Source organism: Natator depressus, chromosome 10 (genome assembly GCF_965152275.1).
Source record: "Natator depressus isolate rNatDep1 chromosome 10, rNatDep2.hap1, whole genome shotgun sequence".
Classification (NCBI taxonomy): domain Eukaryota; kingdom Metazoa; phylum Chordata; order Testudines; family Cheloniidae; genus Natator; species Natator depressus.
The window spans coordinates 15,947,609-15,971,258 of NC_134243.1; the positions used below are offsets into that span (position 1 = coordinate 15,947,609).

Below are 23,650 nucleotides of genomic sequence, written 5' to 3' on the forward strand. Positions count from 1 at the left end.
TACATGCTAAAAAGATGGAATGGATCAATTGTTCTCTATTAAATTATATGGAATCCATCCAATACCTAATGATTGTTTTAATGGCTTAAGTTAAATATATATCTAAAATTTTTGTGGTATAAATATCTGACTACACATTTAAAATAAATTAATAACAACATTTAAAAATGCCTTAAATTAGTTTTAACTTATTTATTTGTAGATGTAAGTAAAAAAAAAATTGATCCTCAAATAATCCAGTGGAGAGACTTTGAAAAGAATACATGAATAAAGATTTGGGTTGCCTTCTGACAGGACCATAATAATAATTTGCGCTAAAGCAAATGCTTTCTCCATGGCAACCTCTTTCCTTGTCTTTTTATCCTATTGAAGTCATTTTATGTTTTGTCATGGCAGTCAGGTGCCATAAACATAACTGTGAAGAAAATAAAATTACAATCTAATCACAGGAATAAACAAAAAGAATAAAGGTAAATGTGCAAAGGAAAAGTAGAGTTTGTATTTTTATTATTATTATATATATAAAGAAGACTTTAAAAGTTGTTGTGTTTAGATTCTTTACATTTGTTGTTTCTGTTTTTCACATTAGACATTGGATCTAATTATTCATTCTGGATGAGCTACACTCAGCACAGGAAGTGGGGGAGGAGAGCAAAGGTGGCTGTACATGATCTTTGCACTTCCGCTAGCCCCATGTTCTGGGACTATCCACAGGCCTGCTTAACACTAGTAGCCTGAGATCTGTGCTAATTTATGCTCAGCTGCCCGTATAGCCTCTAGAGGCTGTTGCAGCAGCTAACAATAGCTGGAGAACAGTAGCACTCTGGCCACACTTCCGTCCTTTTGTGACTTCTCCATCTGCTGAAATGGCTGGAAGGGGCTGTAGAGCAATGGAGAATCAGGTCCATCAGGATTTGACTTCCCTGTTATTGCTGAAGGTCCCTCTGGAGGACTGGAGAGCTAAAAGGATGATGTTATTGCAAGAGACTGAAACCAGAGCAACTGAGAGGGGAAAGGCTTTGTAGTCATACTGTTTAAAATGCTTGGGATTTTCATTTGTATATTTTTTGTTAACACCCTTTTAAATCAACTCTTAACAGATGTATAAAAGGAGAAAAATGTAATGTGATAATGTCTCATGTGACTTTGTGGTGTGATGTTATGTTGTGACACAAATCAATGTCACCGCATCATGATGTAATGTCATGAGGTTGCTTTTTGTTCATGAGGTGCAGTTTTGACATGACAATCACCTCACATTGAGGCGCAATGACTAGGGTTGCCAACTCTGACTGAAGCTATTCTGGGAGATATTTTTCCCCAACATGGTGTAATATCATTTTCTTAAAATATCCTATTAAAATCTTCCGGATTGCTTTCAATAGTCACTGGGAGATCGATGCCAATTCCGGGAGACTCCAGACCAATCCTGGAGGGTTGGCAACCCTAGCAATGACCCACCTGATAAAGGGGTTCCCCTAGGGCAGTGGTCCCCAACCTTTCTGTGGGAATAGCACATTCCTATTCCCAACAGACTGTGACTGAGAAGCGGCAGTGGAAAGAAGCCTTGCCGCCAGGAAACAGCAACGCTTCTCAGCGGCATTTCGGCGGGCGGTTCTCAGGTGGCCGTGTGGTGTCCTGGGGGCACATACAACTGCCCCAGCGGGCGCCATTGCACCTGCGGGCACCGCGTTGGGGACCCCTGCCCTAGGGCTTTCATGACAGGGAGGGTGGTGACTCGTTGCACTATGTCAGGCTATGACACCACATCACATTACGAGAAGCATGATGGAAAAGACTCCCTTGTAATAGAGGTGTGTGTGCAAGTGTGTTGGCCTCATGGTGAGATTAGGGTTGCCAAGCCTCCAGGATTGGCCTGGAATCTCCAGGACTTAAAGATTAATCTTTAATGAAAGATTATGTCATGTGACGAAATCTCCAGGAATATATCCAACAAAAACTGGCAACCCTTCCGGAGCTATGATGCCCTGACATGGTGACTTTCTGTCTCACCCAGAGCTGTGAGACGGTCCCATAGCAGGACCCCATGTCGCACTACGACTGGACAAATACCAGTGGTCACACTAAGGCCCTCTGTGCTCATGAGGAGGCTGAGGCAAGAGCAAGAGGCGAGTTTTTCCCCTCCCCCCATTTCCCTGACTAGGTTAGTAGCACAAACATGGCGGCCCCTCCTAGTCTGAGGTAAGGGAAGGGACACCGAGCAGTGCCGAAGATGGCCGAAGCCAAGCCCGCTGTGAATCACGTGTTGCCGAACACTAACGAAGTTGCGGCAGCGCTCGGGAGAGAGACCCCGAGCTTTTCCGAATGGTTCCGAAGCCGCGTCGTTGACAGGGCGGGGGTAGTCGAGCGGTTCCGAAGGCGGGGCAGCTGGTGCCGAGCGCGGCAAGGCCGGATGTGAGCGGAGCGGGAACTTCCTGTTTCCTTGCAGCGCTCTGCTCTCCCCGCCTTGGGTGGTGGCCGCTGCCTCGTCCCCGCTTCCAGGCACTGAGGGCGGAGGCGGCCAGACGCCGGTGCGGACCCGCGGGCCCTTAGCCTCACGGAGCTTCCCGCCAAGGTAGCAGCAGGAGCCGCAGGGACTCGGCCCCGTAGCAGCCCCGATGCAGGCCATCAAGTGTGTGGTGGTGGGAGACGGGTAAGCCCAGAGCGCTGCTACTCCTTCCCCGGCTGGGACCTGACCACACCCTCCGCTCCTCGGGGGTCTTTCCGCGTGGGGTGGCCGGGGCGGGCCTCTCTCCTCTCCCCCGTGCCCTGGGGTCCCCACCCGTGGGGCGGCTGGGGCGGACCCTCTTTCCCCCCACCCGGTCCTTGGGGGTCCGTCTTCCCCGTGGGGTGGCTGAGGCGGGCCTCTCTCCTCTCCCCCGTTCCCAGGGGTCCCCACCCGTGGGGTGGCCGGGGCGGGGCCCTCTTTTCCTCCCCCCCCCCACTCCTGGGGCCCTGTTCCCCCTGTGGGGTGGCCGAGGCGGGCCTCGTTCCACCCGCTCCATGGGGGCCCACCGCTCTTCCCCCCCCCCCCCCAAACTTTCCACACCCAGCCCAATTCCTCAGACCTCTCTGGTGGGAAGGGCTTTGTGTACAGGGTATTGTGAAGTAGGTGCTGTTGTAAATAAATATGCAAGAAATTGGTGGATCCCCATGCTAGTGCTGGATGACATTGATACAAAGCCCCCCCCCCCCCCCAAATTGTGTGAGTGGGGTACTCTGTATGAGTGTTGGCCGTGGCAGGTTATTTCAGGGTTGTGGGTGCATGTTGGGAGATCTGTATTGGTGTAGAAGGAGAGCCACCAGGGGATGGTATGTGTGAAGGGGTAGTGGTCCTTCTATTCCTATTGACAAATGGGGGGTGGGAGATATGGGATAAGGGGACGGCTTCGGTATTGCTAGGAAATTAGGGTGTTCAAGGCTCCCATATGGATGTTGGTGAATGGTGGGTGCTCTAGAACTCTGGGTTTATGTGGTGAATGGACAGGTATCCCAAAGGTGGATGATTGGGTGGTGACTTGATACACAGTATTCATGCTTACAAAAATAGTGGCCTTCCCTATATGTTAGTGTGCGAGGTTGTGCACTCCATTTTGATGCTGTCAAAGAGGTGGCCACTTCCCCAAGTTATTGTAGGGCTATTCCCTTATTCCTGACTGCTTCTAAACCACAATTAGTTTAGCAGTGGACAGAACTGTTTTCTCTACTCCCTAATTAGTTATGTCATGTATAAACAGTTCTTTCCTACTTTAAAGTTATATAGTAAAGGTACTGTTAAAGTAACTGAATGTAAAACTTATACTTTTATCTCTAACATCTCTTTAAAAGGACTTAATTATAGTAGTAATAAACACTGCCAGTAGTAGTTCCGTGTTTTGATAGATCTGTGCTTTTACAGCCAAAGATTAAAATTCAGATCAGCTTTTCTCAAACTGGGGTCTGCAGACCCTTGGGGGTCTCCGAGGGTATTCCAGGGGGTCCACGGGCCCTGCTGATCAAATCCTCCCCTTCCCCTATCTCACGGAGGCTACTAAAGCCAAACGGGGAGATTTTAGGCGCTAAAAGTCCAGGGGTGCAACAGAGCTAAGGCAGGCTCCCTACCTGCCCTGGCCCCGCGCTGCTGCTGGAAGCAGCTGGCACATCCCTGTGACCCCGGGGTGGGGGGGATGGAGCATGGGTCTCTGTGTGCTCCCTGAGCACCAACTCCACAGCTCTCATTGGCTGGGAACTGCGGCCAATGGGAGCTGCAGGGGCGGTGCCTGTGGACAAGGGCAGTGTGTGGAGACCCTCTCACCCCCCTGAGTAGGAGCTGCTGTCAGAGAGATGTGCTGGTTGCTTTTGGGAGCTGCCCAAGATAAACGCCTCCCAGATGGAGCCCTCACCCCCTCCTGCACCCCAACCTCCTGCCTCAGCCCAGACCCCGCATCCAAACTCCCTCCCAGAGCCCTTTCCCCCACCTGCACCCGTACCTCCTCCTGCACCCCAGACCTCTGCCCCAGCCTGGTGAAAGTGAGTGAGGGTGGGGAAGAGTGAGCAACGGAGGGAGGGGGGGGTGGAGTGAACAGAGGGTGAGAAGGGGTGGGGCCGTGGGGAAGGGATGGTGTGGGGGCGGGGCCTAGGGCTGAATGGGGAGGCTTGGGGGTCCCTGAAAAATTTTAAATCAAAGTGGGGAATCCTCAGGTTGATGAAGTTTGAGAACTGCTGATTTAGATTATAAACTGAAAGTAGATTGCGATCTCTGCAGGGCAAGGACTGTACTTTACTATGTTTGTAGCTAGTAAGGTAGGGTTCTGATCCTAACTGGAGCCTGTAGGTGCTATTGTAATGCAAAAAATTATCAACATGTCATATATTCATTGTCTGTAAAGAACTGTGTTACACCTGTGGTACTTTGCATGCCCTGCTATTATAATAGAAATAACTTTTGGATATTATTTGTAACGGGATTGAGCCCGAGTTTATGCATAGCTGCTGTCTCCCTTTGTAAAGAACATGTTTGAAGGTGTGTATTGTGTGTTTTAGTGCTGAATGATGTTGAATAGGCTTCATAAAGGGAAGCTCTTCCCAGCATCTTCGAAGCATTTTTTTTCTTACTAGATGTCAGAGCTCATGGAGCATCACAGGCCAGCTGGAAAACAAGACTTGTTTTATGCAGTTTGATTTTTTCATTGAAACAAAAATCCCAGTGTAGTCTAAGCATAATTGGACATCACAGCAACCCAATGTAGATAGACTGAGGAGTGTAAGTACAGCTAGAAGAAATCACCCTCAGCCCTGTGTCATTTAATGTGGTTTTCATCATGTTGGGAATGATTAATTTTCATTAACATTTAAAATAACTTTTAACAAATAATGTTGAATTTCAAAATTCATGTGAGATACCTGGCTTGCTCTTATTGCTTGTGCTACACAAGAATGATGTCTTGACACATTTAACAGACTCTTATAGTGCTGTAATTCATTGGCACTGGTAGGAATAACAACAGATCATTCTTTCACTTAGCTTAAACTAATATAATGAAAGATTTCAGAGTGGCACCCATGTTAGTCTGTATTCACAAAAAGAAAAGGAGTACTTGTGGCACCTTAGAGACTAACAAATTTATTTGAGCATAAGCTTTCGTGAGCTACAGCTCACTTCAGCATCCGATGAAGTGAGCTGTAGCTCACGAAAGCTTATGCTCAAATAAATTTGTTAGTCTCTAAGGTGCCACAAGTACTCCTTTTCTTTATAATGAAAGAGTAAATTACAGTACAGACCCGTTTACGCACGAATCCGCTTAATGCCTGGTAGCGCCATGCCACCCAGTGCTACCTATTTAACACACAAGACTCATTAACACGCGGTACAGGAACTTGCTATCTAGCACTACAGATTTGCTCACTAACTCACTGTCCTAGAAATCAACAGGAAGTGCGGAGCGGAAACGTGTTGTACGTCTTTACCGATATTGGTAAAGACGTATCAAGCACGCTTAGTCTTGAGAGAGAGAGATAATATATAGTAGTTATATAGTAATATATGTACTACATTAGAAAACTTTAACCGTAGGCCTAATATCTTGGCAGAGGGCAAGCGTCAGCATTCCTACACTGTAGAAGAAAAGCTAGCTGCAATAGTTCGAGTAAATAGCGGAGAAACCCAGGCCAAAATTTCAAAAGATATTGGGATTGCCGAATCTACTCTCTGAGAATGGCTAAAAAATGAATCTAAACTGAATGGCTTTGTACAAAATGTCGATTCTGCCACGGGGCTTAAGTGAGAACGTGTGCGCCATTCAGCAAAACCCACAATAGACAAAGCCATGTGCATGTGTTTTGCTCAGGAAAGGCTGAAAGGAATGCCGCTAAGTGGGCCAATTCTTCAAGCCCAAGTGACAAAATTTGGAAATTTAACTTGGGATGGAATCATTCCAAGCCTGCAAGGGGTTTATAAGTCGTTTTAAAAAGCGTCATGGCATAGCGCAGGTATCGATTTCTGGAGAAAGCCGATGAATTGGCCGCGAATGCGTTTCATCTGCGGCGAATGACAGACTTCATAAGAAAAGAAAAAAAGTGAGCCAGAAAGAGCAGAAAATAAGTGTGTTTTTCTAAGCGAATCAGATGCTTTTTTCAGCATGGCCCTCTTAACCCACGGTCTGTTAACACATGGTCTTGACGGCTTGACTCTTGACATCTGCGCGTAAACGGGTCTGTACTGTAACTTTGATTTTTAAATCAACATCTTAATTCTTTGTCTAAAATATTTTATTAAAATGAATATTTTTGTCCATTAAATATTCTGAACGAATGAAATCTACCTGGGTTCAAAAAAGAATAAGATACATTCATGAAGGATTGGTCTATCAGTGGCTGTGAGCCAAGATGGTTCAGGGATGCAACCCATGCTTGGAGCTACCCTTAACCTCTGACTGCAAGAAAACAGGAGTGTATCACTCCAGAATTGCTCTATTCTGTACATTCTCTCTGAAGCTCTGGTCCTTGCCACTGTTGGAGACAGGATACTGGACTAGATGGACCATTGGTCTGACCAAGTATGCAGCTCTTATGTTCTTAGCAATTTTTTTCCTATTCACTTTTAAAATTTGATGAATAAAGAGCAAACAAGTATAACACATTTATATAGAAACTCTTCATAATGTGTTGTTAATTTACAAGCTAATCGTAACAATACTTAAATTGTGGTTGTGTAGAATATGAATGGTTAATAAATAAATCAGTTCATATTACACATTTTACAAACGGGTTTCAGAGTAGCAGCCGTGTTAGTCTGTATTCGCAAAAAGAAAAGGAGTACTTGTGGCACCTTAGAGACTAACCAATTTATTTGAACATAAGCTTTCATGAGCTACAGCTCACTTCATCGGGTGCATTCAGTGGAAAAAGGTTTCCATTTATAAAAATCTCACTAGCTTAACCTAGCAAATTGCATTTAAACAAATTTTGCCAGACCTAGTGTTGCTGCTAATAAATTTAAATGCTATTTTCCATGTTTTGAAAAACACTTTAGAATGTTGAATAGAAGGAAACCATGTTGTATATGGTGGCTCATTCAATAAAAAGTATACAACTTACTAAAAAAGAAATAAAGTGGTCCTATATAAGTATAATCCCACTGCAACCATTTTCAGAATTATTTTTCTTCTCTTCATTTTCTTGAAAACTAAAATGGTGTAATTAGCTTACATTTTATATATGCTATTGAGCGAAGGGCTGACATTCAATTTGTTTGCCTTTCTTAATGCAGGTGCTTCAGAAACTTCGCTGTCTGAATGGGGTCTTGATCTGTGTGTTCCCATTTTGATAACTCTTTAAATCCATGGTTGCATTTTTTCCATACTTCATTACCTAATTCTGTGTTTTGACATTTAACTAGCTGCTTTTTTTTTTTTTTAAAGTACCAGCTTATCAGGTGATCTAGAACAGGGGTGGCCAGCCTGAGAAGGAGCCAGAATTTACCAATGTACATTGCCAAAGAGCCACAGTAATACATCAGCAGCATCCCTTCAGCTCCTCCCCCCACCCCGCCCTGGCTCCCAGTGCCTCCCACCCATGGGCAGCCTGCCAATCAGCGCCTCCCCCTCCCTCCCCGCACCTCCCGATCAGCTGTTTCGTGATGTGCAAGAGGTTCTGGGGGACAGCGGGGAGAAACAGGGGTACTGCCGGCTCAAGGGAGGGGGTGGGAAGGGGTGGAGTGCAGGCAGAGCCAGGGGTTGAGCAGTGAGCACCCCCCCGGCACATTGGAAAGCTGGCGCCTATAGTTCCAGCACCAGAGTCAGTGTCTATACAAGGAGCCTCACATTAATTTCTGAAGAGCTGCATGTGGCTATGGAGCCACAGATTGGGCACCCCGATCTAGAAGAAATATCTAAAAATGATTTAAAAATATATATGGAAGTCTGAGATCCTGATTTGCTTACATATACATATTAATTTGTGTATTCTTTGCCAAATTCTGCTAGAAAAAACAAACAAGGATATATAAATGTACATGTGTCATTGCTACTACTAAATTTCAACATTTATGAACTGTTGTCTTTAGCATTATGCCTGAACTGATATTTATTGGTCACACAGTTGGTTAGAAAAGCACAGCAGTATCTATGTACATGACGTTTTTGCGCTCATATTTTTGGCCTTGTATCCATCTTTACAATGAAGATGGTTTCGGAGTGACAGATGGCAACTGTTGCTTTGTGAATTATTTTATTATGCAGAGAAATAAGATTGTATAATGTGCAACACTTTTCTGCTACTTACTTCGATATTCTTTATAAGGAATTCTTATTGAAGATGAGAATTTGGTACAAAAGCATTGATACCAGTTATTTTTAGCAGAGTATTTTGCTTTCATTCAGGCTTGTTTAGATGCTTCCCTAACTGAAGCATCTAAACAACTGCTTATTGTTATGGAATCCTGAGCGGTTTCATCTAATGAGAGGGGACGGTTCTGCAGTGGAACCAAACTGATTACTAGGCACCACAGAAACAGCCAGACCTCTCATTGTACTGTAAAGGTTTTTGTCATCCTTAATATATACTTACAACTGAAGCAGTGGCTTCCCTTTAGTGAATACAGTTGAAATTGCTTTCCTTAACACAAAGATTTTCATTGACTGGAAGTCGATATTTAGTATAAATCAAAGCTGTGACATATTTGATTCAATAGTTAATGGTTAGCTTTTCTATTGTAAATTGTCTTCTGAGATTTAGCTGTAAAAAAATTCTCCCGGGTGGAAAGTTGACTGAGTTTCATCTTGCAAATTACTAACCCTTAAATTTAGTAAAATATCAGGTAGATTAGACCACAAACTTATAGTTCTTGTTATATACTTAAAAATAATGTTTTTCCTACTGAAGTGTTTAGGGCGCTATATGTAAGAATAAACAATACAGTATTACTCTCAGACACAAGATTTTAAAAAACAAGTAGTAGAAACTTAACTGCAAAAAGGTTCAGTTTTTTGCTTGGATTTATATCGGTATGGCAGCATTGTTCTAGTGCATAAAAGCCAATTGTAGCTTCATTGTCCAAGCTCAATGAAGTGCAGAAAGTAAACAAAATAAATAGTGAGAAGTAAACCTTTCAGTTGGTCTAAGGTATCAATAGAACAAAGGAAATTTAAAAAAATATTAACTTGGCAATATCCCTTAAAGACAATGGGCTTGTTCTAGTTCAGTGCAAATATTCCAAATTGTTTCCAGTAGTGAAGCATTCCTGTAGTATGGTGGTTCTTTAACTTTCATTTTGCTGAACACTTCAACCTTTCCCATAGCAGTCTCTGTCAACTTTGGGGCCGCTAGAGAGGCTATTGGGGGTTGGAATGTGGGGAGCTGCTGTTACAACACGCTTCTGAATGTAAAAATTAAAACTTGGTAGAATTCTGGTTCATCTAGAATAGTGCCTTTTGGGAACGAAATTTAGGATTTAGTTCTCAGAACTGGTAGAATAAGATATTTGATTATTTCAAATAAAAGCTCCCATCACAGAGTCTCTAGGCTCTGAGTAGTGTTAAACTCACAAAACAAGTACACAGCTTTTTGACCAGTGTCAATGCTAGAAGAGTTTCATCTACTATTTAAATTATATGAATTCTGAGAGAAGACATGGGCCTTCACTGTGTACTGAAGGTCCATACTCTGGTTCAGGTGGACTAGTGGGAGAAATACATTCCACAGGGAAAAAGCCTTTCCAGGAGGATTCTGCCAATTCTTGGACATCTAAATTAAGGAAACTGCTAACCCAGGTGCCTCGATTGGCCTCCATTGCCATTGTTGCAAACAAGCGCCGTGTTCTCAACTGTAAAATTTTTGAAAATCTCCAGTTGTCATACTACTGCCTATGCAGATCCAGTGGTGTTAAAATTGGAGGGAATATTAATGTAGACAGTCTGCCAGCATTTTTACCACAGTGCCATCTAACCCTGCTCAAACCAAATCTAGTGTTGTGCAAGACTTCCCAAAAATTGCTAGTGTAGATATTCTTGGGTTTCCAGGATCCAAACCATGTAAAGTTTTATAGATCAGTCAACACCTTGAATTGCACCTGGAAGCAAATAGGGGTTCAGTGCAATCTTGGGAAACTTGGGGTAATATGCTCTGTGGAACACAGTGAAACCAGAATTATGCAGTCTCCTGTCTGCCTGTATTCTCTCAAATTAATTTTAAAACTTTCCATGATTTACAGACTATATTTCCTATTACAGCCTGATGCTACTAACTACCGTTGATAGGATTGGAAGGCCATGGTTAAATAGTTGCTAGAAATTTTGTTGACCATTTTCAGATTCGTCATTTCTCCCCGATTAGTCATTCTATTAATGCATCTTAATCTAAAGTTTCTGTGTGTAAGGGATTTCCACTCACTATATGATTACAGCTCTTCCCTAGAAGAGTTGCCTTCATTCAGACTCTAAGCACTTTTCAAATGAAGTGTATTAACATAATATTGAAACAGGAGATGAGGAATACATGTAATGTAGGTTACCATAGCAAAGGTAGGCATTAAAGATTTATTTCTGAGTTGGTAACCATACACATCTGATTCATAGGGCAGAGAGCCAAGAGGCTAGAGATGCAGGAAACCTAGAATGGAACAAGTCTGAAACACAGGGCTTTTGATCTTGTTTTTTCTTGTTGATTTAATGACTTAGCCTGATTGTTGTGTGGCTTTGTAGCACCAGGCAGTTCTTTTAATTCTTTTAAGCCTGGAATGAAATCTTTCACCACCACCTTCCTGGAATGCTCTGAATAACCCACAGCAGACTCACCATTCCCACTGCACAGTGAGCTAGAAAGGAAGACGTGAGGGCCGAAAATTGCTCTTCATTCACTGTTGCAAATAATGAGTGGAATATTCTTACTTTTCAATACCTATCAAACCAGTGGTCTTAAATTTTATATTCAAATTGTTTATACTTATTGATGTCTTTTATGGGACCTATTGAGAATGGGGCATCAGGTGAAACATGCTCTGGAATCTTAACAGTATTGCCTCCAGGTCCTAAAGAAGCCTCCCATAGAATATGGGACATTGGTGCTCCAGAACTTCTAGGGTTTAAAGCTTTGATGACTTATTTATAATCTGAACCTATTGTATTCCTATTCTGTGGCACTCTGAAAGGCCTAGGTCCATACATACTCTTTACAATTTCCCTTTTGGAAGTGTTAATATCCTGGACTCAGACTCTTACAGGTATAGAAGTCTAAGAATACTCTATTGGTTTAATGATATTAAAACAATACAACAGGCTCCTGTTTTCAGAGAATGCTGGTTTACTTCAAAACTCCTGGAAACTCCCAATTTGTGTAGAAAGATTTATAATATTTAGTGTGATGTTCACCTTAAAATTACTTTGCAAACATTATTCCTCACAACAACCCTGTGAGGTAAGTAATTATCCCTATTTCACAGGTTGGGAAAACTGCAAAAGGGTCTGTGATTTGCTCAAGGGCACTGTTTTACAGCTGGGATTAGAATTTGGGAGACTCTGGCTCCTAGTCCTGAGCTCGACTGACTAGACTTTACTCCTCTTTCCTTTTATTTAAATACACCTAGTCATTTCTCTGTTATATGCTGGGAATGCTAAACTTTTAGGACTGCCATGAAGGATGCAACTTTACTGCCTCTGTTTTCATAATGATAAACTGCAGCTGTTTCTGCTTCATTTCAATATGCCACTGGAGTGAATCCTTGAAGTAAGCATTTACTGGCGGCCCAGGGATCATCCATCCCTGGTCCAATCTCATTAACTTCCAGATCCTGAAGCAAATCCCAGTTTCCCATGTGTTCCTGATTGAGAAATTGCTAGGCCACTTTTTTGCATACATCTTAAAGCCACCAGAAAGACATCTACTACAGTAAAATATGCAAAGCTGAGGCTTACTAAGTGCAGAATTTAATGCCATAAATTAGAGGTGTATCTGAGCACAAAATACAGTGCAAATTTCAGGAGGAAATTGCAGCTAATATAACAGAAGAGAGTTGAAATTTAGACTTCCCTTACTGCTTCAAAATTAGTGTGAACAATTTATATAATCAAATTATAAGAGTTTATATCTTGAGTGATGAGAGAAAACTTTATTAGGTGGGACAAAAAGCTACAGCATATTGAGCATTATGCTGTGTGTCAACCTGCCACTGAGGGCTAGTCTACACTGGCAATGCTAAAGCGCTGCTGTGGCAGCACTTTAACATGGTTTGTGTGGTTGCGAGGGGCGCATCTGCCAATGCTGAAACTTGCTGTGCTCAGGGGGGTGTCTTTTCACACCCCTGAACAAGAAAGTTGCAGTGCTGTAAATTGCCAGTGTAGACAAGCCCTGAGTCAGAAACAGTTAAAAAAGTACATATGGACATGTGGGATAGATTCCCAGAGAGGCACTAGCATGGGCAGATCACAACGGCCTTGCTTAAGATTCTAGTTTTATCGGTCATTAAGAACAATTGAATAGCTTGTCAAGCAAACAAAGTATTGTTGAATTGATTAAGAAAGTGTATTGGAGGAACCTGTTGCAGGCAGAGTTGCAATGTACACAGTAACTTGTAGCTCTGACAGAGCACAGGGTCCACCTAACCTGCTTTCATTGTTGAATCACTAGAGATGATTAGTAACGATAGTAGGTATTGGCTGTTGCAAAGATTATAAAAATATTCAAACAAGTTCTTTTTACCTTGGGAAAGGAAAGAGGAAATCCACATTAAAGTAACTAGATGCTTTCACAAACCAGACAAAATATGTAGTCATTGTGGTGATAGTAAATATGATAAAACTGCCACAGGTGTTAACTCATAATGTTTTAAAGCCAGAAAGCCTATGTATATTAAAGCCCTTGACAAAAATCCTTTTGTAAGCCTTGCAGTAATATTTTTCCTCATGCAAAAGCTAAAGGACATTTGATTAGTTGCTAGGATTTCTTTGTGTAACAACTAAGTACTAAGGTAAGACTTCACAGCAGATAACCTGACTTCAATGAGTTTCTTACCCATGTGTGTGAGAGAGAGAGAGAGAGTATAAGAGTTGCATGAGTCATAGCGTAATGGAAGGTTATAGTTGTAAGTACAGCAAGGATTAAAATGCTGCTGATGCATACATTTTGAACAATCAGTATTTGGTGGTAAAACATCTGTCTGAAAATACTTTGCCTTTTGAATAGAAGTTCATCTGTTCAAGTGAGGAGTAAGCATCAGGAAGAACATAATCCCTTGATGACATTATCTTCCTTGCAGCAGCTAATAATTGCAGAAGTGATCCTCTGGAAAACGTTATATCATCAAAGGAGGATACTCTTCAAATGAGGAACAAGTATCAGGACCAGATGAACTCTTAAGCATTAGAAACCTAATTTTTATGAAATTTTTGTCTGTTTCTCTCTCTCTCAAAAAAAAGTTATGTAGTCAAACCTTAATTATCCCAACCCTTGTTAACTGAACCTGTTACCAAAGGTAACAAAGCTACCTGCCTTAATATTTCAGTTTAGGTAATGCTGGGGAGAAGGGAGCTGGCTGTCAGGTCTTCAAAGAAACCCAGAACGTAGGCTTTCTCCCCAGTTATATGGAGGAGTTTGGGGTTTTTTGTGGAAGAATCTTTGCATAAGTTGGATTTAATGTTAGGATAGAATTAGCTCTACATGAGTTTTCCATGATATGTCTGTGGGTTTCTAAGGAAGTGATACTGCATACAGGATCTCATTCTGCCATTTTAGCAGATGTTGGTGAGGACTGCTACTCCTGTTTCCTCAACCCCTATAATGTGGCATTTTGAGAAGAAATTGGCAATAGTTTCTTAAAAGTTAACTGGTGTAAGGAAAATAAAGTTGAGTCTTGTAAAAGGAATAACAACTTTAAGTTGAATTAAGGGTAGGGGGAGATATTCTTTTCAGTTTTATAAATTTCAAGAACCTGTGCCAATGATAGGTATATCAGTACTGTTCAGGGAGTAAAATTGGTCAAATGACAGCAGAAATTGGTTTTCTGGTTAAGACATATGACTTTTTTTTGTAGCTAAAATCCAAACAAAGTCTGGTAACTTTCTATTGACCCTTCATATTTTAGGAGATCTTACATTATTTGGCTCTGTCTGCCACTGAAGCTTAAGTTTATCTTCTGACTGATGTGTTTACTATTGGAAAGCCACAGTCACAGAACTTTGAGCACTGACAATTCAAGTTTCAGCTTAATCTCACTTCAAATGGCAAAATGAAATGGTTTCTGTTGAAGGGCTGTTTATTCTCCCTTGCATATAAGAGAGAGCATTTAACCATGAATATACTTTCTCTTTTACAGTGCTGTAGGTAAAACATGTCTACTCATCAGTTACACAACCAATGCATTTCCTGGAGAATACATACCCACTGTGTAAGTATATCAATAAAACCTTATGAACTAATTTATGTCAAAGTCTGTATACTAGCCACTGTTGGTGGTGGTGGTTTTTAATTGTGTACATCAGTTGAAAACATCACCATTTAGTTTTCTCTTAATAAAAGCTTAACTCAGCATCTAGATTTATTTAAGAGTATTTTTGGCTTCTTGGGCTTACTTTTATATTTGGTGTCTGTGATATGTGGTGGTATCCAGGTAGTATTTATTTATTGTACATTTTTATCAGCTCACTTCCACTATGCCCACTAATCAACTTATACTGGGACTACATTTGATGGTGGAGATAGATGGATTAGAGTTTGACTTTTTCCATCTGTAATCTTTGTGACTAGGATTTTACAGAAGATCTTAGCCTTTGTAGTTTACTGTAAAAGATAAATTTATTGGCTTGCTATTATTCACAGAAAAGACTTGAACTAATCTTTTTTTAAATTCTGTAGCTTTGACAACTACTCTGCTAATGTAATGGTTGATGGAAAACCAGTCAACCTAGGTTTGTGGGATACAGCTGGACAAGAAGACTATGACCGATTACGTCCATTATCCTATCCACAAACAGTAAGACTTATACTATGAGATATTTGAAAGCATGTATATAGCCTAAATAGCCCTATAAATGTCTGATTGCTTCTTTCTTGAATCATACTAAGATTTTTAACACTTCATCATAATAAGATATCAAATTTAATGGTAAAATTGAACTCTGGCGAGTTCCATCTGAATGCTGCAGCCATAATACTTGGGTCTTGTATCTGTCTGCAATTGAAGAGATGTCGAAACCTTCACACACACACTCTTATTTTTCATACACTGAGGCATGCTGGCTTTATGTGTAATTGGAGACCCACAATTGACTAGAATATTTAATTGAAAAATAAATTTTGATGAATTGAGTAGTCTTAATAGAAAGTCTGATTAAGGTTAGAGTCCCTGCCAAAAGCAAGATCTGGTTTTTGGGCATGCTGTTTGGCTCCAGTCTGACACTCATTGCTAAGCACTTGATGTCATTCAGCTTCATTTGATTTGGTATTAAATGTGAAAGAGCCACACTCTCTTTTCTTGGGGTTGACATGGGGTATGTTAGAGCTCTTAAATTATTTCAGGCCAAGAGTATTTATGATACACTTTTAATTTCGATGATAACATCAGGAGAAATGTATTTGTGTTTTGTTGCTTGTAACTAGTTAAATCCTGAACCTGCATAGACCGTGCCTTGTTCCTCCTGTATATGGAAGATGACGTAGTCTGCTCTAGTCTCTCAAGTGCAGCTGCCACCACAGCTCAGCTAATCTCTTTAGATACTAGTTTCCTAAAGCTATTTTCTGTCAAACTCAGTGGTCTTCTTTTGAGCTAGACTTTATCTGATAGAACTGTCCTTCAGCTAGAAGAAAGTGGTAAACTTAGAGTTATTGCAGCTTTCTCATAGTAATTACTAGCCATTATAAATGGTCTGAAACTATATTTCATGTTCTCAAATATTAAAATGCAAAACAACTTCATTTCTTATATAATTTCATTTCTCTGTTGAATAAGATGGATTTCACTCAGTGAACTCTAACTTAAATTTTTGTAGTTCATTCGTCTTAATTCAGTTTTCATTGGTACGCTATGGTCACTAGTCCTCACAATAAGGCTTTCTTCTCAACCATGAGACCAGAGACTGATACAAACCTGTCAACTATAGGTGGTCCCTACAAAACTTCCAGAGATCTCTGCTTCTGCAAGGAAGAAAATCCAGCAGTTATCTGTGCACTCTCTCGTATGCAGGAGCAGTAGTGGGACACTTAAAACAAAGGAAACTCCCAGGCTTGTTTAGGAGACTCTCAGCACCTTAACAACATCTCTTTTCTTCTAACATGGTGGTTTTCAACCAGGGGTATATGTACCACTAGTGGTACACAGAGATCTTCCAGGATGTACATCAACTCATCTAGATATTTGCCTAGTTTTACAACAGGCTACATAAAAAGCACTAGCGAGGTCAGTACAAACTAAAATTTCATACAGACAGTGATTAATTTATACTGCTCACTGAAATGTAAGTACAATATTTATATTCCAATTGATTTATTTTATAATTGTATGGTAAAAATGAGAAAGTAAGCAATTTTTCAGTAATAGTGTGCTGTAACACTTTTATCTGATTTTGTAAACAAGTAGTTTTTAAGTGAGGTGAAACTTGGGGTACACAAGACAAATCAGACTCCTGAAAGGGATACTGTAGTCTGGAAAGGTTGAGAACCACTATTCTAAAAGACATCACAGGGTGAAGAATGGCTCATTGGGAACCCACCAAATTGTGAGAAAAGGTAGAACTTTAAAGTGTATTGAACTGTCATGTGCCAAACCTATGTACAGGGGGACAAAATGTTTGTTCAACCTGCTGGGCACTCAGACTGTTTAAACTTCTAGGGCTAGTACTCAATCAATAGATCAGTTACAGTAAATAAAGAAATGTGAGTTGATAAAGACCTGGTGTTAGAAGTTGATATTTGTTCTGCACCCAAGTTGATGTAGTAATAACTTCCTTCTCACATGGCTTTGCAATGTTTTGACACTAATTCACACTTTAAACTTCACTGCTTTAATGTATTCTGTTCTCACTGTATGGAAAATCTTTGAGGATTGGTAAACGTGACACATGAATGAGAGGAAAATTTCTTATCTAATTTTTTACTGTATGACTCTTGTCCACTCAAGTGTGGTTTAACTTTTTTTTTTTTTTAAAGAGATGAGCATGCTTAGCAGTGTTTGCTGTTCCTAGTCATCTTTATCAATATAGGTAGCTAAATCTACAGCTTTAGAAGAAATAGTTCTAGTGGGTTTTTCTAGATGTCTGGTGACTTCCAAGGAAGATAGCCTTTTGAGAAGGAAAGCTGTGTTGTGAGGATTGGTGAGAATAGTAATGCTGAGAAGAAATGGTCAGGTAATAGCAAACTTTACATTAAAGTTACTCCTAAACTTAATTTGTCTCATACTGTTGTTAGGTTGGAGGAACCAATGATAACAATTTAACTTCCAGTCTGAAAGATCAACCTATTGCCGTATGTAAAACTTTCAGTAAACTTAAGTTCCAAGTTCTTTTGCCTTGTTTTTCTCACAATAATACAGTGATAAATTGGCCCCTATTTTACTAAACAATAGTTGTTCCCTTGTACTTAAAGTTTAACTCTTGGGACACTATTATTACTTTATTGGTCTGAGCACCCACTACTATCATACCTCTTTAAATCAATGCTTTTCTTAAGAGTAAAGTTTTTCTTAAAGTTAAAATGTGTTTTCCTCCTGTGTTTTGGATTAGATTTTTAATACAGAAGGGTAACCTGAAAGTTGCAAATAACCCATAGAACTTCCTGTACACTCAAACATTTTGATTACCCGGAATTAGTAAAGGGGTGAAGTGAACCTGCACAACATGCAGAACTAGAGATTTGCCATAAACTTGCAGAACTGGAAAAATTAAGTAGTGGCCATAGTATCATATTACGTGATATTGCCCATCTTTCTTCTTCTGGTGTCATGGCTGGGGAAACTTGCTGGGGTGATGCATGAAGGACTGGGTTGCAAGTGCTTAGCAGTGCAGATGTCAGAAGCAAACCTAACAGACAGCCTTGAAATGCCGTACAATCAACTAACATTCTGAAATGCCTCTGATTCCTTAATAAACTTGTGTTTTTATTTGTATTTACTCCAATATGAAAAGTGGGTCAAGGAAAGCTGGAGCTTTGAGTAATACTTTGTTCAGGTGTAAGATTTATGTAGGAAGATTGCAGTAATCTTCAGATGACCAGATTTAGAAATGAATCTTCTAGTTAACCAAATTTAAACACTTTCTCAAAATAAGTTAGAAGCAATCAGGATATGAAGCCTTTGACATTTGTATTTTGTTGCATTTGCACATTAATCTTATTATTTCCCATCTCTTCTATCTTTCCCTCGATTTTTTTTTTTTTTTTTTTCCCCACTCAGTCTCTTCCTTGCAATAAAATTCATCCCTCCCTCAACTGAAAGGCAAGGGGATGACTTTTTAAAGGTCTTTCTTCTCTGGTCCAATCACTAAGGAATGGAGTGGGCTAGTAAGATTGGTTTGCACTCTGAATTTTTTTACATGCCTGATCCTAGCTGGAAGGGAGGAGGGAAACCCTACAGTGTTTCACATTAACATTCTATATAATAGATTCAGAACTCACACAGGATTAATTTAATCTGTGCACAACAGTAATAATCTGCAAATTGTGTACTGGATGCAAGAAAATGTCTGCTTAGATGGTTTAAGGATTTTACATAGAAGTAGTCATTTAAAGCTGGCCAGCTGATGTGATTTCTCAGAGCCATACTCCATGTTGCACTCATTCCCTCAGACCAGAAAATCTCCCCTGAACTGGTAAGATTTGCTTTCAGAAGTAATGGAGCAGTAACACTTTCTACTTACGCACACACCTAGCACATTAGTGCAGGATGTTATTTAAATCTTAAATCACGTGGCCTTTCATTGTGTCTAAGCTGAAAGGGAGACAGGAGACTGTAATTCTAGTGACTCTTCTCTTACTGTTATCCACAAAATTCTACTTCTCCTTTCATCAAAATGTCATGGGCTCCTCCAAGGTTCTACTGTTTTTTCAGTATCTGAATAGCTTAGCAAGAGTTGAGGTGCTGGGAGTAAAATTTTGAAATGCTAACATACTGCTGGTACAACTATTCTAGCAGTTACTGACTAGATGCCTGCAGTAGCTGAATAGAAACCTATTTTATATTAAAGAAGATACCGTTTGTTCTCCAGTGGTTACTGTACTGGGCTAACTCAACATTTGTTTTGTAGGATGTCTTCTTAATTTGCTTTTCCCTTGTGAGTCCTGCGTCCTTTGAAAATGTTCGTGCTAAGGTAAGTGTAGGCTAGTGTCCCCTTCTTTCCTTGGAGAGACTAATCACTGTACTGTTTCTTAGGGCACAGCCTGTATTCTTTGCTTTACAGTAGGAATTAAAGGAAAAACTGGGTTCACATGTTCTATAAAATTCTTGTGTGAAGACATCAGTAATGTTGGAGTTTAGCAGGTGTCATTTAAATTACATGATTGAACAATGTTTGCAGTGTTGTAGCCGTGTAGGTCCCAGTATATTAGAGACACAAGGTGGGTGAGGTAATATCTTTTATTGGACCAGCTTCTGTTGGTGAAGGAGACAAGCTTTTGAGCTGCACAGAGCTCCTTCCTCTTCAGGTCTCTGCAAGTTTATGACCTGAAGAAGAGCTCTATGCAGCTCAAAAGCTTGTCTCCTTCACCAACAGAAGTTGGTCCAATAAAAGACATTACCTTGCCCACCTTGTCTCTCTGATTAAACAATGCTACTTTACCTGTAAAGGAGAAATCCAGAATTTTGCTGCTTTCGGCCATGTCAGTTGCTTAATCTTAAAAGTTCTTTTTAGCAGTGCACCTGCTACATTTCAAACTAGAATCTTTTTCCTTGATGTGTGATGGTAAGGAAAAAAGTAATTTACAAAACTGATACATTTTATCATTTTCCTAACTGTAAGTTGGTTAAATGGAATACACAAATCTTATAAACCTGTTTTAAGATGTCAGGTGGTATAGGGAGCTCTTAAAGGCACATTTGATAGCAAAGAATTTGGAAAAGTACATAGGCAAAAGGGGCAAATTTTGGTGGTGATTGAAGACTTGATCTAGGCTCTGCACTTTGCCTGCTGATTAACCAGAAAATCAGCTGGCATTCAGAAGCTTATTTTAGTCCTGACACATTTCCATTGGCAAGGAGAAATGATCCATTCTGCATGATGGAGAGCTGTCGCAGATGGTCTGTTATCGTGAATGTATTCTCTTCTCCTTGTTTTGCAAAGCCACAACAGGATTTTTCAGCCTGTAGAAGTCAACTGTCCTGGATAAGAAAGGAGTTAAGTCTCTCTCTGATGTTAAATGCTGGATGCCATGCTTGTTGGCTCAGGTTCACAAAGCCAAAATTTAGCTGCCTTGGGGTGATCCCCTTTATCTTTGTTATGCTTAATATTCAATGGATCTTGAACAAGGGGATATATTTCAATTTGGGCACGTATTGATTTTACAATTTACAGTTTATTGAAAGACATGGGAGGGTATTTCTTCCCACCCACCCACCCACCTATTCTGGGGTATCTTTGCTTGTAATTACACTTCTGAGCCCAGCTGGACTTTAACTGAAATTTTTCTGCTAACTGTTAAATTGCCCAAAAAGTTTCCATACTCCTGTCAAACCAGTGAACAACGGCATTTCCACTGAGTATTGACTACTGTCTGGACCAGCTGGCTGCATGCGGCCCAATTAGCACACAGCTGCGGCCCAGCTCAGCTGTGTGCCAAAGGCTGTGGGTGAGCCCAGGGTCCCAGGTAATAAGTTGAGAACCACTGGTCTGGACAGAGTGACTGTCACTTGTCTTGTGGTTAGAGAAGGAATATTTTGGGGGAATCTCATCTTTAATTTCTTTTCCCCACATTTCTGCCTACCTTACTGGAATGTTGTGAGTCTTTAATGATTTGTAAAGTGCTCTGTGGGTCTTATATGACAGTTGCTACACAAGTACAAACTTGCATCCTTTTTTTGCAGTGGTATCCTGAGGTGCGACACCATTGCCCTAACACTCCCATCATTCTAGTGGGTACCAAACTTGATCTTAGAGATGATAAAGACACTATTGAAAAGCTGAAGGAAAAGAAATTGACTCCAATCACCTATCCACAAGGCCTCGCCATGGCAAAAGAGATTGGTATGATTTTTACTGAATTACATTGACTCTACCTGAAATTCATTGTATAGGAGGAGACTTTAATTTTAAGAGGAGATATGCTTTTAACTGACCGACTGCCAAAAACAGAAACAAGGGTGTCTTTGGCACAATGTAGAGAATTGTTTTGTAACTTCAAACCTTCTGGCTTTCTGCAGGTGCAGTGAAATACCTAGAATGCTCAGCACTTACACAGCGAGGCCTCAAGACAGTATTCGATGAAGCTATTCGAGCAGTTCTCTGCCCCCCTCCTGTAAAGAAGAGGAAGAGAAAATGTCGTCTGCTGTAAATGTTATCCTGCCCCACCCCCACTCCGAACCTTGTGTGCTTTGCTCGGAACAAGGGAGCATTCACATTCAATGCCAAGTTTTTCTGTTATAAATTAGTTCTCTTCCATAAAATTTTTGAACCAATCAACAATTTCATGGTTTCATTTGTTTAAAGTATGAGAACTGCTTTTCAAATTCTACTAAAAGTGAAATCCTAAAAAATGACAAACCTATGTAAAGCCTTATTTTTAAAGTCCTATTCTTGCTCAGATTAATCAAGTGTTGCCAAACTATCTGCTGAATTAAGTTGCGTTGTTGTGCTATGAACACTAAGCACTAAACTATTTTTAAGACTCGTCTTTAAGAAAACTCTAATGTCTGTAGGAAATGCAAAACACTCTAGTTTTTCACAACTATGTAACACTACAGTATCCTTAGGAAAATGTTTCAGTCTAATGTAAACATTTTCTCAACCTATGGTTGTTGCATAGCATTGTATATCCAACCTAAATGATTAAGATAATTGACTATATGACTGACAACCTTAGTCACAGTAAAAAAAAATGCTTTATCCCTGGTAAGGGCTCGGTTACAATGTAGTTCTTGCTGCTGTGATTAAAAATAAATATTCTTACTGAAGTATATGTACTCCTCTTGACAGCATTGTATTGTGATGGGTAGGTGAAACACATCTGGTTTGATCAAGTGATGTTGCCAGACAGTATTTTGACACTGTACAGACCAATTTTACACTACATTGTCAACTGAGTGGTTAAGCTGAATAGATTTTTGTCACAGGTAAAATCCGTAACAGTAAAATTAACTTGTCACAAATATGCAGTAGGTGAAAAAGTGGTTGGTGTTTTTAGGTAAGTTTTTTGAATTAATTTTCAAGTAGGGCACAACTTTCAAACAACTTTGAACTGGTCCATTCCCACAGATGTTATATTTAGTAAATGCTTTTCTTGTAGAATTTCTTCTTCTTGAGCAATATAACTTGTATTTTAAAACCTTTCCGATATATTAGCATTTTGTGCTTTTTGTAGATTAGAAAGTTTACGCATATCCTTATTTTCCTGTTACTTCTGATCCAGTAAGTTACGTGCTTTCTGAGGAGCTTTCTTTAGTCTTCTAGTCATTAGGTGTAAAAATCATGTGAAACAGCTTTACAAGTTTTAGTAATTTTTATACTTTTGACCTCCTTAAGCTCTGAACCTTCTCAAACATTACTTTTGCCAGGTACCCCAACACTAACATGACTAATGCTGACAATTGTCCTTTAGCTCACCTACATGTGCATCACAATGATTTATCTGGTAATGATAACTTGGGTCTGTGAAGTTCTGTAACTTAGTGCTAACAATGTTCTGTACATCCTAAACTGGCAAGAATACAATGTTGAACTATACCCTTTCAACCACTAGAGCAAAATTTAAAAATCAAGTTGCAAAATTGTGAAGTTTTTCCATTGATCTTTTGCTAATGCAGTTAGCAGTATGTTTTGCATGTATGACTTAATAAATTCTTGAATCATGTCATTGGTAATGCTTGAATTTTTGTCTAAATGTTCTTAAATCTTTATTGCAAAGTGTGTGTGCTTGCTATTTATAGCAGAGGGGTAGTGGTTTGGAACTGGCTGTCTTTCAGTAATATGTAAGTACATGCTCTTCAAAACAAATGAATTACAGGTTGTTAGATGTCATGGGGTGAGGGATTTAAAAAAAAAAACAC

At 40.2% G+C, this 23,650-nt stretch overlaps 1 protein-coding gene across 1 annotated transcript; it reads left to right on the forward strand.

The window, feature by feature from the left end:
• The first annotated feature begins 2,405 nt into the window (after positions 1-2,405).
• RAC1 (Rac family small GTPase 1) lies at positions 2,406-23,613 on the forward strand. The gene is made up of 6 exons (XM_074965301.1): positions 2,406-2,653; positions 14,783-14,854; positions 15,322-15,439; positions 19,701-19,763; positions 21,473-21,632; positions 21,809-23,613. The coding sequence occupies exons 1-6, from the start codon at positions 2,619-2,621 to the stop codon at positions 21,937-21,939; spliced, it is 579 nt and encodes a 192-aa protein (XP_074821402.1). The 5' UTR covers positions 2,406-2,618; the 3' UTR covers positions 21,940-23,613.
• The last annotated feature ends 37 nt before the right edge of the window (positions 23,614-23,650 follow it).